General features: G+C 39.7%; 2 protein-coding genes across 11 annotated transcripts in view; one reads left to right on the top strand and one right to left on the bottom strand.

The window, feature by feature from the left end:
- Positions 1-6,005, top strand: part of USP13 (ubiquitin specific peptidase 13) — a 135,435-nt gene extending 129,430 nt beyond the window's left edge. Inside the window, exon 21 of the mRNA XM_027958132.2 lies at positions 1,177-6,005. Within this exon, the coding sequence (XP_027813933.1) occupies positions 1,177-1,270 (94 nt within the window). The 3' untranslated portion in view covers positions 1,271-6,005. The remainder of the gene's footprint in view (positions 1-1,176) is intronic.
- PEX5L (peroxisomal biogenesis factor 5 like) overlaps positions 1,310-22,153 on the bottom strand; it is a 300,042-nt gene continuing 279,198 nt past the window's right edge. For all 10 annotated transcript variants that reach the window (XM_060393390.1, XM_060393398.1, XM_060393405.1 and 7 more), the window contains one exon: positions 1,310-20,590. In XM_060393390.1, the coding sequence (XP_060249373.1) occupies positions 20,386-20,590 (205 nt within the window). In that variant the 3' untranslated portion in view covers positions 1,310-20,385. The remainder of the gene's footprint in view (positions 20,591-22,153) is intronic.

Here is a 22,153-nt window from a genome sequence, read left to right as displayed (position 1 = left end):
ATGAATAACTTTTTAGTATAAATATGTCTCAACTATTACATGGGACATCCTTATATTAAAAAAGTATTTGTTGTTTATATGATACTCAAATTTGACTGGATGTCCTGTGTTCTGTCTGGCAGCTCTAACACCTAGTGTTCGCCCTGTTGTAGTCTTGCTTCAAGAACTGTGAGGGGTGTGGTAAGCTGGGAATGAGACAGTTGTGGGGTGTCAGGCCACTGCTCTCTTCAGAGTCTTCTTCCTGGGCTGGATCCCCCAGGGCCCCCCGGTTTCCCCTCCTTGAACTCCCACTGAGTGGCCTGTCCTGTGGGTCAGCTCTGCTTGAGGCAGCGCTTGGCCCCATGGATACTGGAGAACCGCATAACCTTGGCCTCTCCTGGTAGAACACTGGCCTCTTGCTGCAGGAGTGACTGGTCTCCAGCCAGAAATCCACAGTGCTCCTTTTCCATGTGTCATTTAAGTCTTGGCTTCTCAGCTTTGTGGAATAGTTGAGCACAGGAACTTAATTTATAGTGAACTCATTTTATTACCAAGCATGACAGCTCTTTAAAAAATATATTTCTTAAGAAAAATAGCTTAATTAGAATAGAAAAAGCAGTGAATTTCACCATAAGGAGTTTGTAAGATACAAAATCATATGAAGAACATGTTGTCTGGAAGCAGAGAGAGAACCGTAGTCTCGATTTTGATACATTTCTGTTTTACTGTTTTCAATGGGAAGAGGGTATGTGTTTGTCTGTATACACGCATATGTATGTATTTACAACTTTTCTAAAAGCTTAAAGTTCCACAGTAAGTACAATTTTGTAATCTGCTTTTCCCCACTTCATAGTGTATTCTTTTCTCACTCTACCAAATATCATTTGAAGGCATTTTAATGGCTGTATAATTGTTCACTGCATGTCTATTTATGACTGGAATAGACACACATGTCTTTGCCTCCATTTCTGAGGCTGTCTAGGGGCGTCTACAAATGGAAGTGTTTGGGGGCTCCTTTAGGAGCTCCTTCTTGATTGAACTTGAGAATAAAAAGCAGTGTAGTATTCACCGGCAATAGACTTGAGTTTGATTTATCTTAAAACATCTTGATTACGTTGAGCATGGTGCAGTAACTTTCTTCTGCGGTTTCCTACAACTGACTTAAATCCATCACTCGCTTCTGTCTTTCGTTTTCAGATGGGTGATCTACAATGACCACAAAGTTTGTGCCTCGGAAAGGCCCCCTAAAGACCTGGGCTACATGTACTTTTACCGCAGGATACCAAGCTAAACCTCAGATGTACAAATTGGCAAGAAGAAGCCGTACGCCTTTTTAATTTGCCAAAAAAAAAAAAAAAAAAAGTAAGAGGTTGGGACAGCCAGACATGAGGGAATACATGGGGTATTTATAGTTTATTTAAAGAACATCATTTGACGCCTTCTAAAATAGAACTGGGAGGAAATTTCTATTAGTGATGATACACTATTGTAGATAGTTTTTCTTTTTATAAATGTTTAAGAAGAAGATGATTTTTAAAAAGTATTCATATTCCTGGTGGGGGACTCTTCCACTAGCACACTGAAAACGGGAAGTGCCACCAGACCCCTGTGTTTTGCTTTGGGGGTCAGTGACAGTGGTCCCCAGAGAAACCAATAGGGCCAGTTGTGCAGCCTCACCCACCATAAACAAAAAGCCCACTTTTGTTCCATGTCGAAAATCAGTAACTGGGCTGAGCTCTATTTGTGACATAATTTTTTTCATGACACACAATAACTTCTGATCTCTCTGTGTATAGTCGTTTAGAACATCAGCAACGAAAGATATTTTTAATCATATCAAAATGCATAATACAATTGTATGAATGTGTGTGAGTGAGACTGAGAGTGCGAGGCCTTTATAGTCAACTAGAAAAGCTGTGACAGGTTGGTTTTTCAAGGTTAAAATAGTTGGAAAAAGCAAGTAAATATTTTAAAGAAACTATATCTCAGGAACAGTTAAAAAAAAAATTAGTTCCCCACCTAGGTTTTCCAGCATTAGAAGGGCTGTTGCAGTGCTGTCTAGAATTCACTTGGACTTGTGACGTTTGGTGGTATGAACGCAGATGCCCCCAGCAGCAGTGTTTTCTCTGCCAAAAGTAGATGAATTCTGTTTCTCAGCAGCCCTCCCCGCTAAGGCATAGGCGTGTGTGTTGTTAGTTAAAATAGCTGATCTCTTCTTACCATAACACATGACAACTCCCTGGAATCATGATAAGTGTCCCAAATTTGTCCGTAATTTTCTCATCCCCCAGCTCGTCGCTTGCCTCCATGTCTGTGTTTTCTGGGGCAGAATTTCACCTCTGCCCTTGGTTAATCACCTCCTGACTTGCCTCCTCTGCTTCTCTGCCATGACCAATAGTGTGATCGTCAGCAGTCTAATGGTTTCAGGTGCAAAGAAACTTTCTGTGATGCTATGAAAGACCATCGTTTCCATTTTGGCATTTCAGTATTTTAGTTGCAACCTGGGATTTGATCAGAGTTTCAGATGTGATGAAAAAGTCTCTAATTTTGAATGGCAGTGTCTAATTTTTCTACTGCTCTTTCTACTGAATGCTAGGGTCTCTGGACTTTCTATTTCAGATTGTGCAGTCAAATAAAAGAGGACTTCTTGCTGTCTGCTTAACATGCTTTTGGTTGGTTAGAAAGGATCTTTCTGGAAACTGTAGGAAAATAAAGTAGAACCAACGAGGTGAAATATAGCACAGAATTTCACAATTCTGTAAATCCAGAAACTGAATTATGAGATATGCATTATGAATAGTCAGGATTCTTGTTATGATGGGGGGGGGAGCCTTCTCATGGGAGCTCCGTTAGGCTTGTGAGTGAGGGATGCAGAGCCCGAGGCCTGTGGCCTGGGGAGCTGGGTGCTGCTCATGGCCGGGCAAGTCCCCTCATCCCCCCATGTCTCACTTCCCCTCTCTACTACACAATGGTGTGATGACTCTGCCCTTCCTTTCCGGGTGCACTTTGAGAATGTGGTGAGATCTGATACGCTGACCCTCTGAAGAGCAGCAGGTGGTGTGGGTAGTAGAGTGTGCTGCTCTTCTCTCCTGATGTTTCTTCAGTTTGGGAACAAATGAGATTGGCAGAGGGAGGGAGCTCATGGTGCAGTAACTCTACTAAACTGCCCACTGGGGTCACCTTTTCACATTGTCTCAGACATCCTAAAGTAGCCCCACTCGGTGACATAAGTCCCTGACTCTCCCGGAAACCCCCACACTGATCAGCCTTACAAAATCCAGTCTCCTTAGGGAGACTGGATCTCCTGAGGATCATAGTTAATGAACACACACAAAGCACACGTGAAAATGACCTCTTTTGACTGCAGTTACAAAGTGAAGGCCCTTCCTAGGGGGTGGGAGGGGGACTGGGGCTTTGGATTGAAATGTGGACAAAAATAGCATGTGTATTCTGAACAAATTAAAACAGTTCATACTAAAACTTTGCAGAATGAATGGTTTCAAGCCAGTATATACGGTTTTAGGCTACACATTATTCATGAAGTAGAAAAAGAAATTCAGCCCTTTTGATACCTAAACACATCATAAGAAAGTAGAATATGGCTGCCTTTTTTTTCTGCCTCACAAAACAAAGGGCTATTTATACAAGGCAAAGTTTTGTATATGTGTTCTTCTTTATTTCAGATTGTGAGTTGGGGAAAACTGGAGCAAATATCAGTCTTCTTTCATGCTTATAAATGTATTAATATGTATATCTTAACATGTTCAAGGCAGGCTTCCCTGGAATCAGAATCTGGAATATATTGCTTAATTTTATACATGTATGTAGGTGAAATGATTTATGACTGAAAACTGGAATAATGTATTTTGTCAACTGGTCATCAACTTGTTAGGAATCTTCTGTGTTAGGTGGTGGTGTAATTGTGAAATTCTCAGTGTGTGTGTGTATATGTGAAAGAGAGCACTTTCTTCCTGTAAATATCTTTTGATACCCATCTATGTAAAATCCTGATGAATGTGTCTTGAAATGTACAGCATATCAAGGTTCTTGTTTTGTTAGTTGATCTAAATGCCCACATAATTCATCAGAAATCCAGTTTAATTCATATTGGGATTCTTTTTTCGAGGGGAGAAAAAGTATGCAAACAGAACTATTAGGAAGAGTCCCATATGAATGCCATTGTATGTCAACATTGCTTTAATATTTTGAATTGACTTGCTGTTTTCTCCCACCTACAAGAGAATGTGTCTGCCATTCCCCTGTGCTCACTGTGGGTTGTAGGGAGTAGCCTGTTCCTCCCAACATCATGTGTTCCTTTGACCTGAACTGGATGGAGCCTTACCTGCAATCTATAGTGAGAGCACCTGGGTTTGTAGCCTGACTCTGCTTCTAAGTGACATGGGGCCAAGTTGCTTTATCTCCCCGGGCCTTTTTCCTTAAAATGAGTGGGTTAGACCAGATAAGCTCAGGAGTCCCTTTCTGCCCTAACATTCAATTCTGTTTTCCTACAGTTGCTACTATGGTCAGACATGTGAGATGCATGGGCACATAGAGGTTAGATGTTATGTTTCTGGTTAATAGCTCACACATCCCACTTTTGAACTTGTCTCGTTTTTAGTGTCCCCACCCCAACTTCTAGTCCCAATTTCTTGGGTAATTACTGTCTTTCTTTTTTTTTTTTTCCCTCTCCACTTCCCAGTCAGTATTTTGTTACCTTAATCTTCTTCCTCAAAGATGAAAAATCTGCTTTACAGCACATCTTGCCCCGAAAAACATCAGAACTACCTTCGTCTAACTCTGTAACCTTCATGGAATATTATCTTATTCTAATTCAGTTATAGCTGTGATCCTCAAGTAAGGTTTTCGACCACAGAAATGATGTCTTTTCATCCGGTAGGCATAACGGTTGCTACGTCACATCATCCTTGTGGGGAGATGGCTGGTGTTGGGAGCAGGATGGGGGAACAGGGTTAGATAAATTGTGATTCTATGCTTTACCTAATGTCGAAAATTCTAGGTTACGGAACAAGCTTCTGTACCCTTAAGTTGGTGTATAAGATCGCCCAGGCAGTGCCACAGAGATTCCCTACTCAATAGACCATCCTGGAAGAGTTTGTGTTATGATTCTGTAGACCCATGTGATTCAGCACAGTGGTTCACATGTGGCTCATGACTGCAAATGTGGTGCTGTAGACAGAAAATGCATACCAGATTTGGAAGGCTTAATACCAGAAAGAATGTGAAATATTGCATCAATATTTTATACTATGCTAAAATGACAGTATTTTAGACATACCAAGAGATAGATAAAGTTTCACTTCCTTTTAATCTTTTTTTAATGTAGCTACCAAAAAAGATTGAAATTAGACACGCGTTGCACTTCTGTCGGACACTGCTCCTCTAGGTCAGGTGGTGCGGGGGAGGTAGTGGAGATCACGTAGGCATGGAAGGTAATTCTGCAAAGCATCCATAGAGAAGCAGCACAAACATTTTCATTGGAGTCGGGAGCACTGTGAGCTACAGAATGCCTTCTAGAAAGCGGATTTTCCTACCTAAGAACCAATATATGTATATAGAAGACCCCAAATGAAAACCAGAAATACATGAGCCCAAACCCTGTTCCTTCAGTTTTGCCTAAAAGCTGCTGACTTTGTGTTTCTTTTTAAAGCATCTGCCAGGTGCCAAGGATATTAGCCACATGAGGGTGTTGGGCAGATTTGTTTCACTTTGGGCAACATTCTCTTGTGGTTTCCCCTCCCCAGGTATTGTTTTCATCTGTTCAGAGCTGGGCATATCGAAATAAATGTGCAAATCTGGCCGCTCCTCCTGGCCTCCGCGGAGGCTGAGCCTGTGGCCTGCACCCATTGCTTGGTTGGTTCCTGAAAAGAGTTGGTGTTTATTTTGCACTAGTCACAGTTGTTGTTTGAAATATCTCAAATGTTTTGGGAGACTATTTGCCTGTGATGGAAAGAGAGATGGATGATTTATTGCTTCACTTCTTTTAAAATTAAAAGCTATTCTCACAATCTGAGGTCCCTTTGTGGCTCTTTTTTCTTTTGTAAAACTGCCAGGTGAACTGATATTGCCTTTTGCAGGTTCTTATCCATGAGTGGAACAGGTAACTAATTTTATTTCTTTTTAGGGTTTCTTTGTGTGGGCACTGGGGCTGCTGGGTCCCCATCAATAGTGGAACATTGGTGATGGCACTGTGTTACCTCTGTTAAGGAGGGAGGGGCAGGGCGGGGGGAGTCTGTGGTCTCTTCTCTACTGAGTTCCAAGCTGAATACTGGAATCAGTTAAGACCTTTCTGTGGTTCCCTGCTTCTCAGTTTGCTAATGGCTTCCTTAATGTAGGTATAAGCAGAATCAGCACTACTTGAATCAAGAGATTTCAGCATTTTTATGACAATATTTCTAGGCTGTATGAGTTTCCTATTGCTGCTATGACAAATTACCACAAGTTTAGTGGCTTAAGACAATACATTAGGTCAGAGGTCTGGAAGTGGGTCTCATAGGGCTAAAATCCAGGTGTTAGCAGGAGGGGAGCTGTAGGGGAAAATCCATTCCCCACTTCTTTCCAGTTTGGGGATGCTGTTGGCATTCCATGGTTCATTCCTCGGTTCTCCTGACAGCACTGGCATCACTCCAGCATCTGCGTCCATTGTCATATCTCCTGCCTCTTTCTTACAGAGACCCTTGTAATTACATGCATTTACCCAGATAGTCCAGGATAATCTTCCCATCTCAGGATCCTTAATCACAGCTGCAATGTTCCTGTTGCCATGTAAGGTGATTAGGATGTGGACACCTCTCAGGGGCCTTATTTTGCTTGCCATCTAGGGCATGTTAATTGCTACTTAAAATATGTTCATTTAATGCCTACATTTTTTTTAAAGAACAATCCTATTTATCTCTAAAATCCAAGTAAAAAGACTGACATCAGTGTCATATCTGTTTTGGTGAGGGACTAAGAAGAGAAGGAAATGATGGGGATAGTGAGAGGTTGCTTACTACTTAGAGAATTGTAGTTTTAGGACAGTTGTTTGCAAGCCAGCTGCTGCTGTTGGCATAGCTCATCTTGTCCAGTAACAGAGTTCACCAGTGTGTGTATGTGCTGTTTGAACTCATCATTCAGCTTTTCAGATGTCATCAGTGACAAACTTCAGTCACAGTGGAGAAATTTAACAGGAAAATGGTGAGTAATTCTCATCCCTATGTAACCAATTATTTAAAAATCTACTAGGAAGAGTCTTTCAGTGAGGTAGGAAGTCAGAGTGGAATAATGGCAAGAGTAGAAGCATATAGACAAGTTCAAATCCTGTTTCCAACACAGACGAGCTCTGTGACTTTGGTAAGTACTTAATATCCTGAGATTCAGTCTTCTCATCTGTTCAGGGGCATAATACTTATCATAAATTGGGTAAAGTATCTGATGGTCTGGTGGACACAGGGTAATTTTACTGTGGTATGTCATCATTTTAACCCATGTAGCATTTTGACTCTGTGGAAGTTTTGACCAATTGTTTTAATCTAAAAATTAAAAAAAAAGATTACAACAACTCTGACTTTTTTTCCAAAAGTGTTTTTCTAGAGATCATTTCATTAAGATGATTCCAATTTATTATGTTAATCTGTGTACCACGGTTCATCATTCAGAAACTACTAACCATCTACTATGTGCAGGGCATTGTTTTTCTTGGACATGTTGTTCAGTTGCTCAGTTGTGTCCAACACTGTGATCCCATGGACAGGATAGGTCTTTTCTTGGACATATCAGTAAACGAAGTAGACATGGGTCTCTGCCCTTGCTAAGTTAATTTTCTACCAAAGAGAGATACTAAATGTAAGAAATAAGTAAACGGTATGTTAAAACGTCCTGAGTCTTTCAGGAAAAAAAAAGTAGAGCAGGAATGGGCATGCACGTTGAGGTACTAAATCAGGGAGGTACCTGGCCAGGGAAGGTGCCATTTGGAAGTGAGATTTGAAAGAAGACTTAAAGGTGGTGAAGGCGTCATTCATCCAAATAGATGTCTGGGGCAAGGAGACACTTGGCAGAGGGACCAGGCTGGAGTAGCAGCCCCAGGGTAGGAACGTATCTGATATGTTAGAGACGCAGCAAGGGAACCAATGTGGTTAGAAGGGGAGGAGGAGAGTAGGAGCCAGATTGCCTTAGTCAAAGAGGCATTGGAAGGGTGTGGCTCTAGAGTAAAATGGGGAGCCCTGAACTGCTCTGCCCAAATTATCAGGGAGATTGTTCTTTGTTTAGCTGAGATGACAGGAAGACAAGGACAGAAATAGGGCTACTGTGGTGAGCAAGGGGAGATATTGATGCTCAGAGAGACGGATGGTATCATTGGGGGTAGTGTGGATGGGCAATTCTAGATACATTTGAATGTAAGGCCAATAGGATTTCCTGATGGATAAGATGTGGGGTGTGAGGGAATGAGTAGCTAAAGCTGCCCCCCAAAGTTTTTGTTCTGAGCAATTGAAGAATGTAGTTGCAGTCAGCTAAGGTGGTGAAGGTGCGGTGAGGTTACAGCTGGTGGTGGGGAAAGATGATCAGGAGTCTGGCTGGGGACATGTTGAGGTTGAAGTGCCTATTAGAGCTCCATGGCTGATGTTGAGTAGGAAGCTGAACATACTATACAACTCTGGACTTTGGATAGAAGTCTGGACTGTAGATATAAAATGGGGAGTGGTTGGTATCTAGATGGGTGGGATTGTCAATGAAGGGAGACCGGAAATAACACAGAGGTCCTGGGGCTGAGCCCTTGAACATAAGTCAGGGAGAAGACGAGCCAGCAAAGGAGCCTAGGGACGAGTGGCCACTGTTGTGCACGGAAACCAAGAGCACAGTGCCTGGAAGGAAGCCAAGTGAGGAAAGCATCCTGAGGAGGTGAGAGTGACCAAATAACTGTGGTAGGCTGAGTGAGATGAGTTCACCGTGAGACTGATCAACTTGGAGTCATGTGTAGTCTCCATGGGAGCAGTTTGGGAAAGGAATTGCAAAACATGAATGCAGACAATTCTTTGGAGGAGTTTTGGTACAAAAGACAGAAAGCGCGGTGGTGACTGCTAAGGGAAGTGAGTGGGATTGGGAGCACTTTTTCCTTTTAACTATGAGAAATAAGATGGTCAAATAAAGAACATGCAGGGTGTAGGAGGGAGGGGGCAGAAGTGCTGATCCTCTGTTCTTGAACAGCCAAGAGGAGATAGAATCTGGTGCCAGAGTTGGAGCTGACTTTAGGCAGACTTGTGTGTGGACAGGAGGAAGGCAGATGCCATGGTGAGGAGACCAGGAGACAATGCCGTGAGTCTGGGAGTTCTTTCCTGCATTTATTTTCTGAGGGAAAGAGGAAGCAAGAGGGCCATCTTAGGAGGGGGTGTGAGGGAGGCAGGATTGAGTTAATTTAAGAGAGTTAACCAGTTGAACCCTTCCCAGAGTTTTACATTTTCTTTTCTAGTTTATGAACTTACTTTGTTAACAGTTCTTTAAATTTTAAAAGAACAATCTTGAGTCACCAGTTTGTGTTTGGTCCTCATCAATTTTCCCGTTATAACTTGCTATTGAGGGCTTCCCTGGTGCTCTGATGGTAAAGAATCTGCCTGCATTGCAGAAGGCCTGGGAAAGATTCCTCTGAAGAAGGTCATGGCAATCCACTCCAGTGTTTTTGCCTGGAAAATCCCATGGACAGAGGAGCCTGGTGGGGTTGCAAAGAGTCACGATTGAGTGACTAACACTTATGGAGTGGACTCAATTAGCAGTAGAGTAAAAGCTTAGGACCTGAGTGCTCACTGAGGTTAAAATGACAAGGTGGAAGCCTCTGCCTGAGAACTCTGTACCAGGCAGGCTTCAGGAAATGTTAGCTAGCTTCCTGTTTCCCTTCCAGAGAACTGGGGCTGAGAAGGCGGCCCTTCTGGACTCTACCCTCCTGAGCTCAGTGATCAAACTTGAGCAGAGTGCCTACTGAGAATCAGTAGTTTACCTCCACAGGGCAAAATACCAAAATTAACTATTGGTGCCTGAAGTTCTGATTCCTTAAGCTGATCACCAGCAGGTGTTAAGTAAGGAAACAATATATCAGTCCTTTGTGAACCCTGAAGTGCTGCATAGGTAAGGTATTACCTTAAGGAGCCCTGTAAAGAAATGTGAAGAACCATTCAGACCCTGGGCTGCTTTTGTACACGCACATGGAGTGAAGCAGCTATGAGAGGAAATTAATATTCACATTCAAAAAGTTGGGGAGGGGGTCGGAGACATAGAAAGGGTTTGAGTTATGCCAGAGGTAGAAGAGCCACGGTTCACCACTAGGTAGATGGGACTTTACTGCCTGGAGAATAACAGTGAAGCAGGAATGAAAAGATGTACAGCTTAATTTTGCAGAGGAGAAGAGAGAATCCCACCAAGGGTAAGTGCGGCCTCTGACTGAAAGAGAGAGGGCACCGGGGAGGGAATCCCCAACTCCACCAGGCTGGCTTCTTGCTGTTTAAATCTCAGACCCAAACATCAGGTAAGAGAAACCTTTCCTGACCTGCCCAGATAAAGGAGCCCAGTCACTCTCATTTCTTACTAACCTTGTTGTTCTAGTGCTTTGCATACTACATAAGCAATGTGGGAAAATACTAAGATGAAGTCTTAATACCCAACAGAGTTGTGCTATGATATATAATAGTTCACTAAATATACAGAACTTACCTTGTTCTTCTAGCACTTTCCAGCATTCTCATCTATTAACAGTACTTGTTGTGGATGTCCAAGCTCTTCAAAGGTTTGATTTGATTTACTTACCACTGTTCTGCTCTAGAACAGGACCTGTACTTAGCAGGTGCTCAAAGTGAAAGTGAAGTCACTCAGTCGTGTCTGACTCCTTGCGACCCTGTGGACTGTAGCCTACCCAGCTTCTCTCTCCATGGGATTCTCCAGGCAAGAATACTGGAGTGGGTTGCCATTTCCTTCTCCAGGGGATCTTCCTGACCCAGGGATTGAAACCGGGTCTCCTGCATTGCAGGCAGACGCTGTAACCTCTGAGCCACCAGGGAAGCACAAAGATTTGACCAAAAAAGAAAAAGACCCTAAAACAAATATATTTTAATACTTTTATTTAAAAAAAGAACCCAGAAAAATCCACCAAAACCCAATTTCAGATTAATATTTTAGACTTTAAGAAAGGAGGAGGATTTTAAAGTTTTGTTTTTTATCTAAAAATGCATTCCTGATTTCCAGATAACTCATGCAAAATCATAGTGATATTCAATAAAAAGACCATTTAACCAGGAGTACAAATTGGATTGTTTGATTTGAAGCAATTCTGATCCCTGTATCCCATTTTGAAAGATATCTGAAAAGACCTTGAAGCCACAGACAAAGTTTATTTGAAAACATAGTTTAAAATAGCACAAATATAAATACAATTTAATAATGTGAAAAAGGGGAAGGCATGCTTCCATTAAGTACAAAAATACTACCTTAATCTTGGTACTTTGCAAATTATAAGCCAACAGAGTAAATTAAACACATCAATCAATATGATAAGAGATTTTTATGGTAGTAATTTTATTTCAAAGAGCAATGCAGGGAAATACTAAGATGAAGTCTTAATACCCAGCAGAGTTGTGCTATGATATGTAATATTTCATTAAATATACAGATACATTGTCATGTAGTATGCCAATAAATTTAACGCCCCACCCCTACTGCCATTAATTTACTATAGGTCACTTAATTTGGGTTGGTTTTAATTTTAAAGCTCAATGTAAACATTTAAGGTTAATTTTTTTCTGATATCTATTGAGGTTAAAAATGAAATCCCAAGATTTTAAACATGATTGAGCATGATAAGGAAGCATCACAGAAGAATTTGTCTCAAACAGTATTTTAGATTAGATATGCATTATTCATAGATATACAAAATATATAGAAACATCTTTTCTAAATAGTTAATAAATGCTTGTTATAGTTTGTAAAAAGTTTACTAAATTAATCAGGTTTATTTTCAACAAATGTAAACAAAGTTGGGCAATGAAAATTGAAGAGGGTTTGGGTTAGATGACGTGGGGGGAATTGAAAATAAATTAGTAAAATTTAGGTTTGCTCTGTTTCTTTTATCTACTGGTAACACGTTGAATCATGAACATCTTTCTCATGTAGCACAGTTCCCTTGTGGTATTTTTATATATCTCAGTGAAAGGCCAAACTACCCCAGTGAATGTGTATATTCCTTCCATTTCCTTCTAAGAAAGAAAAACCCACATTTTATGGTAAGTAAAGAACTGCCTCATTCTTTATTTTCCATCTTATTATTTTGAGTGCAGGTTTCTGAAAGTGTTCCAATAAGCCTGTCAGGTTTTGCTGTGACGCTCTATAACAAGAGTTCTTTATTGGAGAGCACTCCTAAGAAAACAGTTCTGAGATCGGGGGACTTATTTCCAGAGTGTGCTATTTTGGTATTTCTGCAGAGGGTGCAGGTAGTGGAAACTTTATTCAAGGCAAAGTACCACATGAGGAGAGTCTGTGAAGTCACACACTTTAGTTTTCTGGGTTTTTTCCCTCCTCCTAACTGTTGAACGCTTCCACACAGTGGTCTTGCAGCTCGCCTGCGTGTGTGTGGGGCTGTACGGGGATATGAATGGTGACCAAGCGGGCACTAATGTAGGATGCCGCTACTGTCTGACGGAGCTTTGCCCCCTCCACTTCTGGTCTCCTTGTCCTCATTTTTCCTTAAAGCAGGCGTCACAAAAAGTCAGTGAGAAGACTTTAGAGTTGGTTCTGAGTGACTATGAGGTCACCTCATCAACCTTGAATGTCAGTGTGTTTACAGATTGACTATGTCCAGTTTCTTAAGGGATGTGGCCCCAAGTAGCTCACTTACTATACAAACAGGGCTGTGTTGAGGACAGTGGTGTGATAGACGCCCCCCTCACTACGTGACATTTGCGGAAATTAAGACCCTGTGTCCACTTTGCCTTATGATGGTTTTTCATGAGCCTGATGTTACCCTGACCTCTCCACCTTATTTAGAATGTCAGCATTTCTAACTTAGAAAAAACTTGAAATGCACTCTTAACTCAAAACTGTGCTGAGGCAATCAATATGCTTTTGTTTAGTAGCATTCAAACATGTGGATTTTGTTTTGGGTCTCTTGTGCCTCAACTGCTTTTTAAAAACTGTTTGGATGTCTAAATATCTGATTTCCTTACAGGATTAGTTTGGCGCTGGCTGCAACACTGCACTGCATAAACCAGCTGTGTGAATCTCTGAAGTCTGGTGTAATAGCATGAGAACCACCTCAAGGATAGGATACTAAAGGTAGAAAAACTGGTGGGACACAAAGTTCATGAAAATGCTCCCTTGTTCAGAAGCAAGGAAAAATAAGCTAACCTATGAGACTTAATCATGCACAGGGAAAATTTACATTCAGTAAAGTTATCTTGCATGCTTTGGTTAATATTCGATAGGCAGACTTTGCAAGTACTAATGCATGCGTTATCTTGGTACCTGAGGTTATATGTTTTACTTTTTAAAAACTGCCTTTTTACAAACCTTATGCCAGAGTTCAGATAGCTACAAACACTCTTAGAAAATATATAGATCTATCTACTTAGTTCAAACAGTTTATTTTCAGCCAGTTCTATAAATACTGAAATAAGGAAATTGTGCAGTAAAATCTGGCGAGGGAATGCATTTGAAATTATTTTTACAAAGTTGAAATCATGCGTGTGCATGTGTAATAATTCCTAAAACAGGAGGCCTCAAGAAGATGGCACACAAACGAAGCCTTCAAAACACCCTGTTACTAGAATGCTTCTAGAAGCATTTCGAGCAGTAAAAACAACCCCCATAGCAACAACAACATACAGTCCAGTTTTGTGCAACTGATTCAGGGACAAATGAGGGACACAAAATGATCAATTTGCTTTTTCTGTTTCTGAGGCACTCACAGACAAAGCTTATGGTACAGAGTTTGGGAGCTCCTGTTAATAAGTAGGACTAACTACAGTTGTATTCAAGTCTTGCTTGTATAGCACAAATATACTAGAAAGACTTATATTAATGACTAGACATAGACCTAAGATTTAACATAATAGTTCTCATAAAAGAGAATTAAGTAGTTCTCTTTTATAACAGAGACAGAACTATTATGTTAAAGAAAGAGGAAAGCAGCATAAAATTGAAAGTGAGTGGGTCCTGGACATTCCAACCCAGTTAACTGTCACAAATTTGCCATTCTAGTTGGAACACAGATTAGCTGAGAAAGCATACCTCAGTTTTCTACTAAACATTTCCTAGTGGATAAGATCTGCCTTTCTTTCAAGGAGTCATGGGGATTGAGTGGGAGAAAGCAAAGGGAATGATGGCTCAATGTGATAGGCCCCTTATCTCTCCTTTTCTCTACTCCTCCTCTGCCTCCCTGGGAAGCTACAGGAGCACATGGAAATAGCCCAGCAGGCACAGTTATAACATTTTGAAAATTCAGCAGTGATCACTGGCCATCTCTCCATTTTCATCCTATTTACTAGTGAAACTGGTTCTTGAAAGCCACATTTATGAAATGGAGTGGTCATTCTAGTAAAATATTACCATTCTAAGAGATCTTAGGCTATTTATTACTCAATAACCCCCCAAAAATATACTCAAAGCCTTCCTAGAGTACCCCAGGAGGTAATCCAAAACACCTATCCTTTCAAATGGAAAGAGAAATTTGAGTGACAATTTTACATCATGAAGATAAGATGCAAAAATCAGTTCTGCTTTAAATGTGTCAACAGTTAAAAAATAGGTGTATATAATAAACACTGATCTGAAATGTTGCTACTTAAATTTTTGGTGCTCTGATTTCTATAAACTTTCACTTGCTTTCCAGCAACTGTTTTTACTTAATTTGGTTAAAAAGTATCATCATATAAACAAACTTATTTATAAAACAGACTCACCTATTTTGAAAATAAATTTATGGTTACCAAAGAGGGAAACATGTCAAGAAGGACAAATTAGGAGCTTGTAATTAAAACACACAATGTAAAATAACCAACAAGGACCAACTGGATTGTACAGGGAACTCTACTCAATATTTTGTAATGTTATATGGGAAAAGAATCTGGAAAAGAATGAGTGTGTATTATATATATAGTGAAATTGGTATATACATACATATATATGTGTGTGTGTGTGTGTGTGTGTGTGTATAGGCAACCCACTTCAGTATTCTTGTCTGGGAAATTCCACAGACAGAGCAGTCTGGCAGGCTACATCCCATGGGGTCACAAAGAGTCAGACATGACTTAGCAAATGAACAACAATATATATAACTGAATCACTATGCTGTACACTTGAAACTAACTCAGCATTGTAAATCAACTATATACTTCAATAAAATTTTTAAGAAGTATCACTGAAGGAAGATATTCTATGCTCTTGGATTAGAAGAATCAATATTGTTAAAATGGCCATACTACCCAAAGCCATCTACAAATTTAATTTGATTTAAATTCCCTATCAAATTACCCATGACATTATTCATAGAACTAGAACAAATAATCCTAAGATTTATATGGAGCCATGAAAGACTCAGAGTTGCCAAAGCATACTCAGGAAAAAGAACAAAACCAGGAGGCATAACCATCCCAGACTTCAGATGATACTACAAAGCCAGAGTAATCAAAACATCATGGTACTAGAACAAAAGCAGACATAGGGATCAATGGAACAGAACAGAGAGCCCAGAAATAAACCCACACACCTACAGTTAGTTAATCTTCAACAAAGGAGGCAAGAATGTAAAATAGAAAAAAGACTCCAAGTGTTGTTGGGAAAGCTGGACTGCTGCATGTAAACATCAGTGAAATCAGAACACATCCTCTCACCATGCACAAATAAACTCAAAATGGCTTAAATATAAGTAAGACATGACAACATAAAACTCCTGGAAGAGAACATAGGTAAAACATTCTCTAACATAAATTATAGCAATACTTTCTTATGTCATTCTCCCATGGCAGTAGAAATAAAAGCAAAAATAAACAAATGGGTCCTAATCAAACTTATGAGCTTTTGCATAGCAAAGGAAACCACAAACAAATAGAAAAAACCTACCGGCTGAGAGAAAATATTTGCAAGTGATGTGATCAACATGGGTTTAATTTCTAAGATACAGAAACAGCTCATACAACTCAACAATTAGAAAACAACCCAGATGGAAAATGAGCAGAAAATCTAAATAGATGTTTCTTCAAAGATTACACCCAAATGACCAACAGGCACATGAAAAGATGCTCAACATTGCTAATCATTAGTTAAACTCAAAACTATAACGAGTACAACTTTGCACAGGTTAGAATGGCCATCATTTAAGAAATCTACAAATAACAAATGCTGGAGAAGGTGTGGAGAAAAGGGAACCCTACTACACTGTTGGTGGGAATGTAAGTTGGTACAGTAACTATGGATAATGGTACCGAAGTTTCTCAAAACACTAAAAATCGTTACCATATGATCCAGCAATCCAGCATTTCTGGGCATATATCTGGGAAAAACTATAATTCAGAAAGATACATGCACCCCTATGTTCACAGCAGCACTATTTACAATAGCCAAGACATGGAAACAACTTAAACGTCCATCAACAGAGGAATGAATAAAGAAGAGGTGGTGTACACACACACACACACACACACACACACACACACAGGAATATTACTTAGCCATGAAAAAGAATGGAATTGGATCATTTGTAGAGACCTAGATGGACTTAGAGAGTGAAGTAAGAGAAAAACAAGTGTCATATATTAATGTACATATGTGGGATCTGAAAAAATTGGTATAGACAATCTTATTTACAAAACAGAAACAGAGGCAGAGACACAGATGCAGAGAACAAGTGTATGGATACCAAAGGGGAAAGGGGGGGGGTGGGATGAATTGGGAGATTGGAATTGACATATATGCAACTATTGATACTATGTATAAAACAGATAACTAATGAGAACCTACTGTGTAGCACAGGGAACTCTACTAAATGCTCTGTGGTGAGGTGGGAAGGAAATTGAAAAAAGAGGGGATATATGTATATATATATAGCGGATTCACCTTGCTGTACAGTAGAAACAACATTGTAAAGCAACTATACTCCAATAAAATTTTTAAAAAGATGTGCATATATACAATGGAATACTATGAAACAATAAAAAAGAATGAAATAATGCCATTTGCAGCAACACACATGGATATAGAGATGAAGTGAAATAAGTAAAAATGAGAAATATATCTATCATATGTGGAATCTAAAATATGACACAAGGTGGGGGGATGGACTAGTTAGGGAGTTTGGGATTGATGTACACACTGCTGTATTTACCATGGATAACCAATAGGGACCCACTGTATAACACAGGGAACTCTGCTCAGTATTATGTAACAACCTAAATGGGAAAAGAATTTGAAAAAGGATATATGTCTCTGTTTAACTGAATCACTCAGCTATACACCTGAAACTGTAACACTGGTAATCAACTATACTCCAATATACAACAAATAGTTTTATAAAAAGTTGAAAGGAAATCTAACACAAATGAACATATCTACATAACAGAAACACACTTACATAGGGAGGTCAGATTTGTGGTTGCCAAGGGGTAAGAGGGGTGGGGGAGGGATGAGTTAGGAGTTGGAGGTTAGCAGATGCAAAATATTATATATAGAATGCATAAACAACAAGGTCCTACTGTATAGCATAGGGAAATATATTTAATAACCTGTGATAAACCATAATGGCAAAGAATATAAAAAGAACTTATACACATGTATAACAATCACTTTGCTGTATAGCAGAAACTAACAACATTGTAAATCAATTATGTCAATTAAAAATACTGAAATCCTTTGTGTCCTCTAACACAACTCTTTGAAGTTACTTTGTATTCCAAAAGCAAAATAAAACTTGGGCTGCAAAATCTGCCACCACACAGAACAATCAAAAATCAAAACATCCCACATTTACCCTGTTTTCAGGCTTTGTTACCGATTTCATGCAGGTAGTGCCAGCAAGGCTAAGAAAACAGCCTATCTTTACTGCAAGTTCAGTTGACTATTGAAAGTATAGAATGACTTCATAAATGGAACACCTGTAAAGTTTGTCCTAATGGTCTATGATGGAAGCAAGTCAGCTGACCAGTGATGCACAGGGATTGAGAGGATAAGCATGCACAGAATGGATGCTATTCCATCAGGGATATTCAAGCAGGCATGTGTCACGGACTGGAGTTTGGCACCAAGAGTCCATTCCAGACCGAGTTTCTAGGATTCTAAAACTCTCCAGAATACCAGGTATTCTTTAGAAAGTATTATTGAGCTCTGCTTTGCTTCTCAGACTGCAGGGAAGGAGGCCAACCCTGGGTTGGGACTCCTGCCCAACAGTGAATGCCCCAGTGCCTGTTTCTTGCTGGCCAGATGGAGGCATCACCTAGCCCAGGTAGGCTTTGACATGAAGATAAAAGTCTGGCACCGCCATAGGCCCTCAACTCTGTCTTTATAAACTAGGATAGGTTATGATATGTGGAAGCCTCAAGTGCTTATGGTTTCATGTGTCCCTGGGACCCCTTCTGACATAACAGAAGAGAGCATTTCTATCTGCACCTCAAGAGTTCGATATCTTAGCATGTGTATACATTTCCTTTCTCATCTTCCAGTAGAAGCTAACGTCCCAGTCAATTAAATTCTTGAACCGAATGCTGTTTGTTTTTTTTTTTTGGTGGTAACTATAATCACGAATGTATCCAGCTGTTAGTAACCAAAGAACATGAGGAAAAAAGATGGGCTTGGATTGCTTTGGGGAAGATTCTAGAGGAAGGACAGAGACACAGTGAAGATGAAAAGGACCACTTAACCAGGGCAAATTACTCAAATTGTACATCAGCGAATTTATATTTTGGTTAGCATTTTGCAAACAATTTTTCTAAATCTTTAAAAAATGACGTCTTTCCAAATAATCACCAAACTCCCAACAGGCACAAAACACTCTGAAGAACTGAGTGGACTATAACCAATTACATAAAACACTACTGCCAGCAGAAAATTCCTGATGCTTGATACATGTTCAAAGTGAAAGCCACACATGCATCTTTCATATTAAACCACTGACGTTCAGTGAGGTTCAGCTCAAAGACACTGATCTTCTATCATTTAGAATGCAAAAAGGGTGAGCAGGGCAGATGATTATAGAACTAAGAATACACATAATTTTAAGGGAAAGATGTATTTATCACTCAAGAAATACTATTTAAAATATTAACAGTTTAAAAGGAACATTAACTGTGAATGGCAGATGGGAAACACGTGTATACCTGTGGCGGATTCACATTGATGTATGGCAAAACCAACACAATATTGTGAAGTAATTAACCTCCAATTAAAATAAATAAATTTATATTAAAAAAAAGAAAGCAAGGAAAATATGACATTTAAGCAAGTTAATGTTAACTCAATAGAAATCACATCATCATCAAACTTTCTGTAGAGAATTTGTGAATGCTATCTTTTGCTTAAATTCATACAGAGTCCCAGAAAAGCATGTGAATAAGATCTTTGTTTGACATATTTACACCTATGTCTTATCTGCTTTAAGAAAAAACACTCTTTCAAAACCCTACGCTATGAAAAACTGTTTTCAGGAATTTTTATTTGGTCCATTGATCTAACAAGGCTGAGTTCGCAAATCTTTCACCCCCAAGTTAAAAATTGGAGCAACAAAACAAAACTCCAGCAAGGCATAAATAAGATAGTAAAGTGCATATATACAATCCCAGAAAAGTTTTGATTGGGAAGAGCAAAAATTTCTAGTGCAAAAACTGCTTTTGCCGGCAAAGCTCCCTGTCTGAAATCAAAGGGCTACAGTAAAAGTTAAAATTGGAACGTGTTTAAGCGATGCCTCTTTTCAGTCAAGAGTTAATATATGTGCATGCACCTTGGCCCAAACTATATTCAACCTGGTAAAAGGGAGGAATTTCAGAGGACAGTTCAGAAACAGAATTTCCTGATCCAAGGCACTGCTTTCTCCAGGTGCCCCATGAGCAAGTTCCTTAGATGTGTCATCAGCTACAAGTGGACACTTGGAAAAACCCCAAGGAACATACTTGCAGTGTGCTCAAGGCTTGTGAAGCGTATTCAAACATGGTCACTTTATCTTGGTTTTGTCTTGTGTCTCTCCATTCTTTCGAGCCCAAACTTGACTCTATGCAACGTTTTGTGCTTTTTGTATTTGAACAGAGACTGGGCATTGTCTGTGGGAATTCCCTTGGGTTATATAACCATTGCCTTTTGAACATCCGTTTTTACCCTTTTTTTTTGGAATTCATAATAAAATAGTTTTGCATTTCTCAGTACAATTACATAGGTGAAGGATATTTTTTCCCCCCTTTAAGGATCCAAGTTGAAAGCTCTTAGGAGGACATCCAGGTCACCGAGATTAGCCGCCTGGAAGAGTTCCGGCTGGTCCATCAGAGAAAGGGCAATTCTAAGGGCAGCCCAGATATTCCCAGAGATTGCAGGATGAGGGACTTGCTGCTGATTCCTGCTCTTTCTTTGCAAACTGAGGGCAGTGAGAAAATTGCTGACTGCTTCTCTAAGAGGGTAAAAAAAACAGACATTTAAAAATTCAACAGATTTCAGAGTTAGCCAACTTAGAAGAAAGATAAAAATGAATTATCATCTTGGTCTAACGTCCAAAACCACCTCTTTGATGTTTTGGATCATGAGGTGAACAGCTTTCTGATTCTCTCACTATTCCTTTGTTAAGTCATTATTAAACATAGTGAAATCAGAAAGAAGAAAAGTAAACTTTATTTTAGGTATGTGACATGAGACAGAACCATTGCTAACTCATTAATGCATTTGATTTCCCCCTTGCTCCAGGAATGACCTGATGACTTAATACCTTTGCAGATATGATCTGTATAAACAGAGGAGGCATCTGACCTTACTCTGAAACTACGTAGTTTAGCTATTCTCATTAGTTTAACTTTTCTCAAAATAGGAGGCAGCCAGGGTTCAGTTGAGTTTGAGTTTTAAAGCAGCTGGTTATTTAGCCTTAGGCAAATTTCTTCCCTAAGTCTCAGTTTTCCCAACTGAATAAAAGTCATTTAAGAACCTTGTTGTGAGGTGTAACTGTATCATTTATGTGAAAGCTCTATCATTAAAAGTTAGTCAATAGCTCTCCATGTGTGCTCTGGGGAACTCTGGGGATCAGTGAGGTCAAAATTATTTTTATAATAATACTGAGATGTCATTTTACAGCTTCATTCTCATTTCCTCATGAATATACAATGGAGTTTTCCAGTGACTTTTATGTGTGATACCCCAATAGACTGAATGCAGAAGCAGAGGTAAGAATGTCTTCTATAAGCAAGATATTAAAGAAATTTGCAAAAATGGTAAAAGAATGCCACTCTTTTCAGTAAACAGCTTGTCTGGGGGAAATATTTTTGGTAAAATATATAATTTATATAAACATATAATTGGTTTATTATTTTTAAATGAATCTCTTCAACTTTTCTCAATTTCTAATATGGTAAATATTGATAGGTATAACCCACATAAACTAAAGCCCCTTCAGATTCTCAATAATTGTTAAAAGTGTAAAGGGATCCCAAGAACAAAAGTCTGTGACCCGCCTAGTCGGATGCTGTTCAAAGGCCTAGCTCCTGTGGTCCACGACCCTGCTTCTGTTGCTTGCGTGCCCGGTGTACTTCCTGGAACTGCCCTCTTCAGTTCCCCATCACCTGGAACATGTATTACATATCTGAAAAACTTGTCTTTGCCAAGAATGACACCTCTTTAACTTGTTTCTTCTTTACTCTTCTTAAAAGCTTTTCACACATTTGATCTCATTTAGTCCTACAAGGTAGTCACTGTCAAGCATCCTAAGAAACCATAAGGAAAGCAAGGCTGGATTTCTGATTCCAGTGCACATGATTCAGGCATTTGCTCATCAACACTGCTTGGCTCAGATGGTAAAGAATCCACCTGTAATATGGGAGACCTGGGTTCAATTCCTGGGTTGGGAAGATCCCCTGGAGGAGGGGATGGCCACGCACTCCAGTATTTTTGTCTGGAGAATCCCCTTGCACAGAGGAGCCTGGGGGGCTATGGAGGCTATGGTCCAGGGCGTCGCAAAAAGTCAGACACA

This window comes from Ovis aries, chromosome 1 (genome assembly GCF_016772045.2).
Source record: "Ovis aries strain OAR_USU_Benz2616 breed Rambouillet chromosome 1, ARS-UI_Ramb_v3.0, whole genome shotgun sequence".
NCBI lineage: Eukaryota > Metazoa > Chordata > Mammalia > Artiodactyla > Bovidae > Ovis > Ovis aries.
This window is presented reverse-complemented; position numbering and strand designations above follow the sequence as displayed.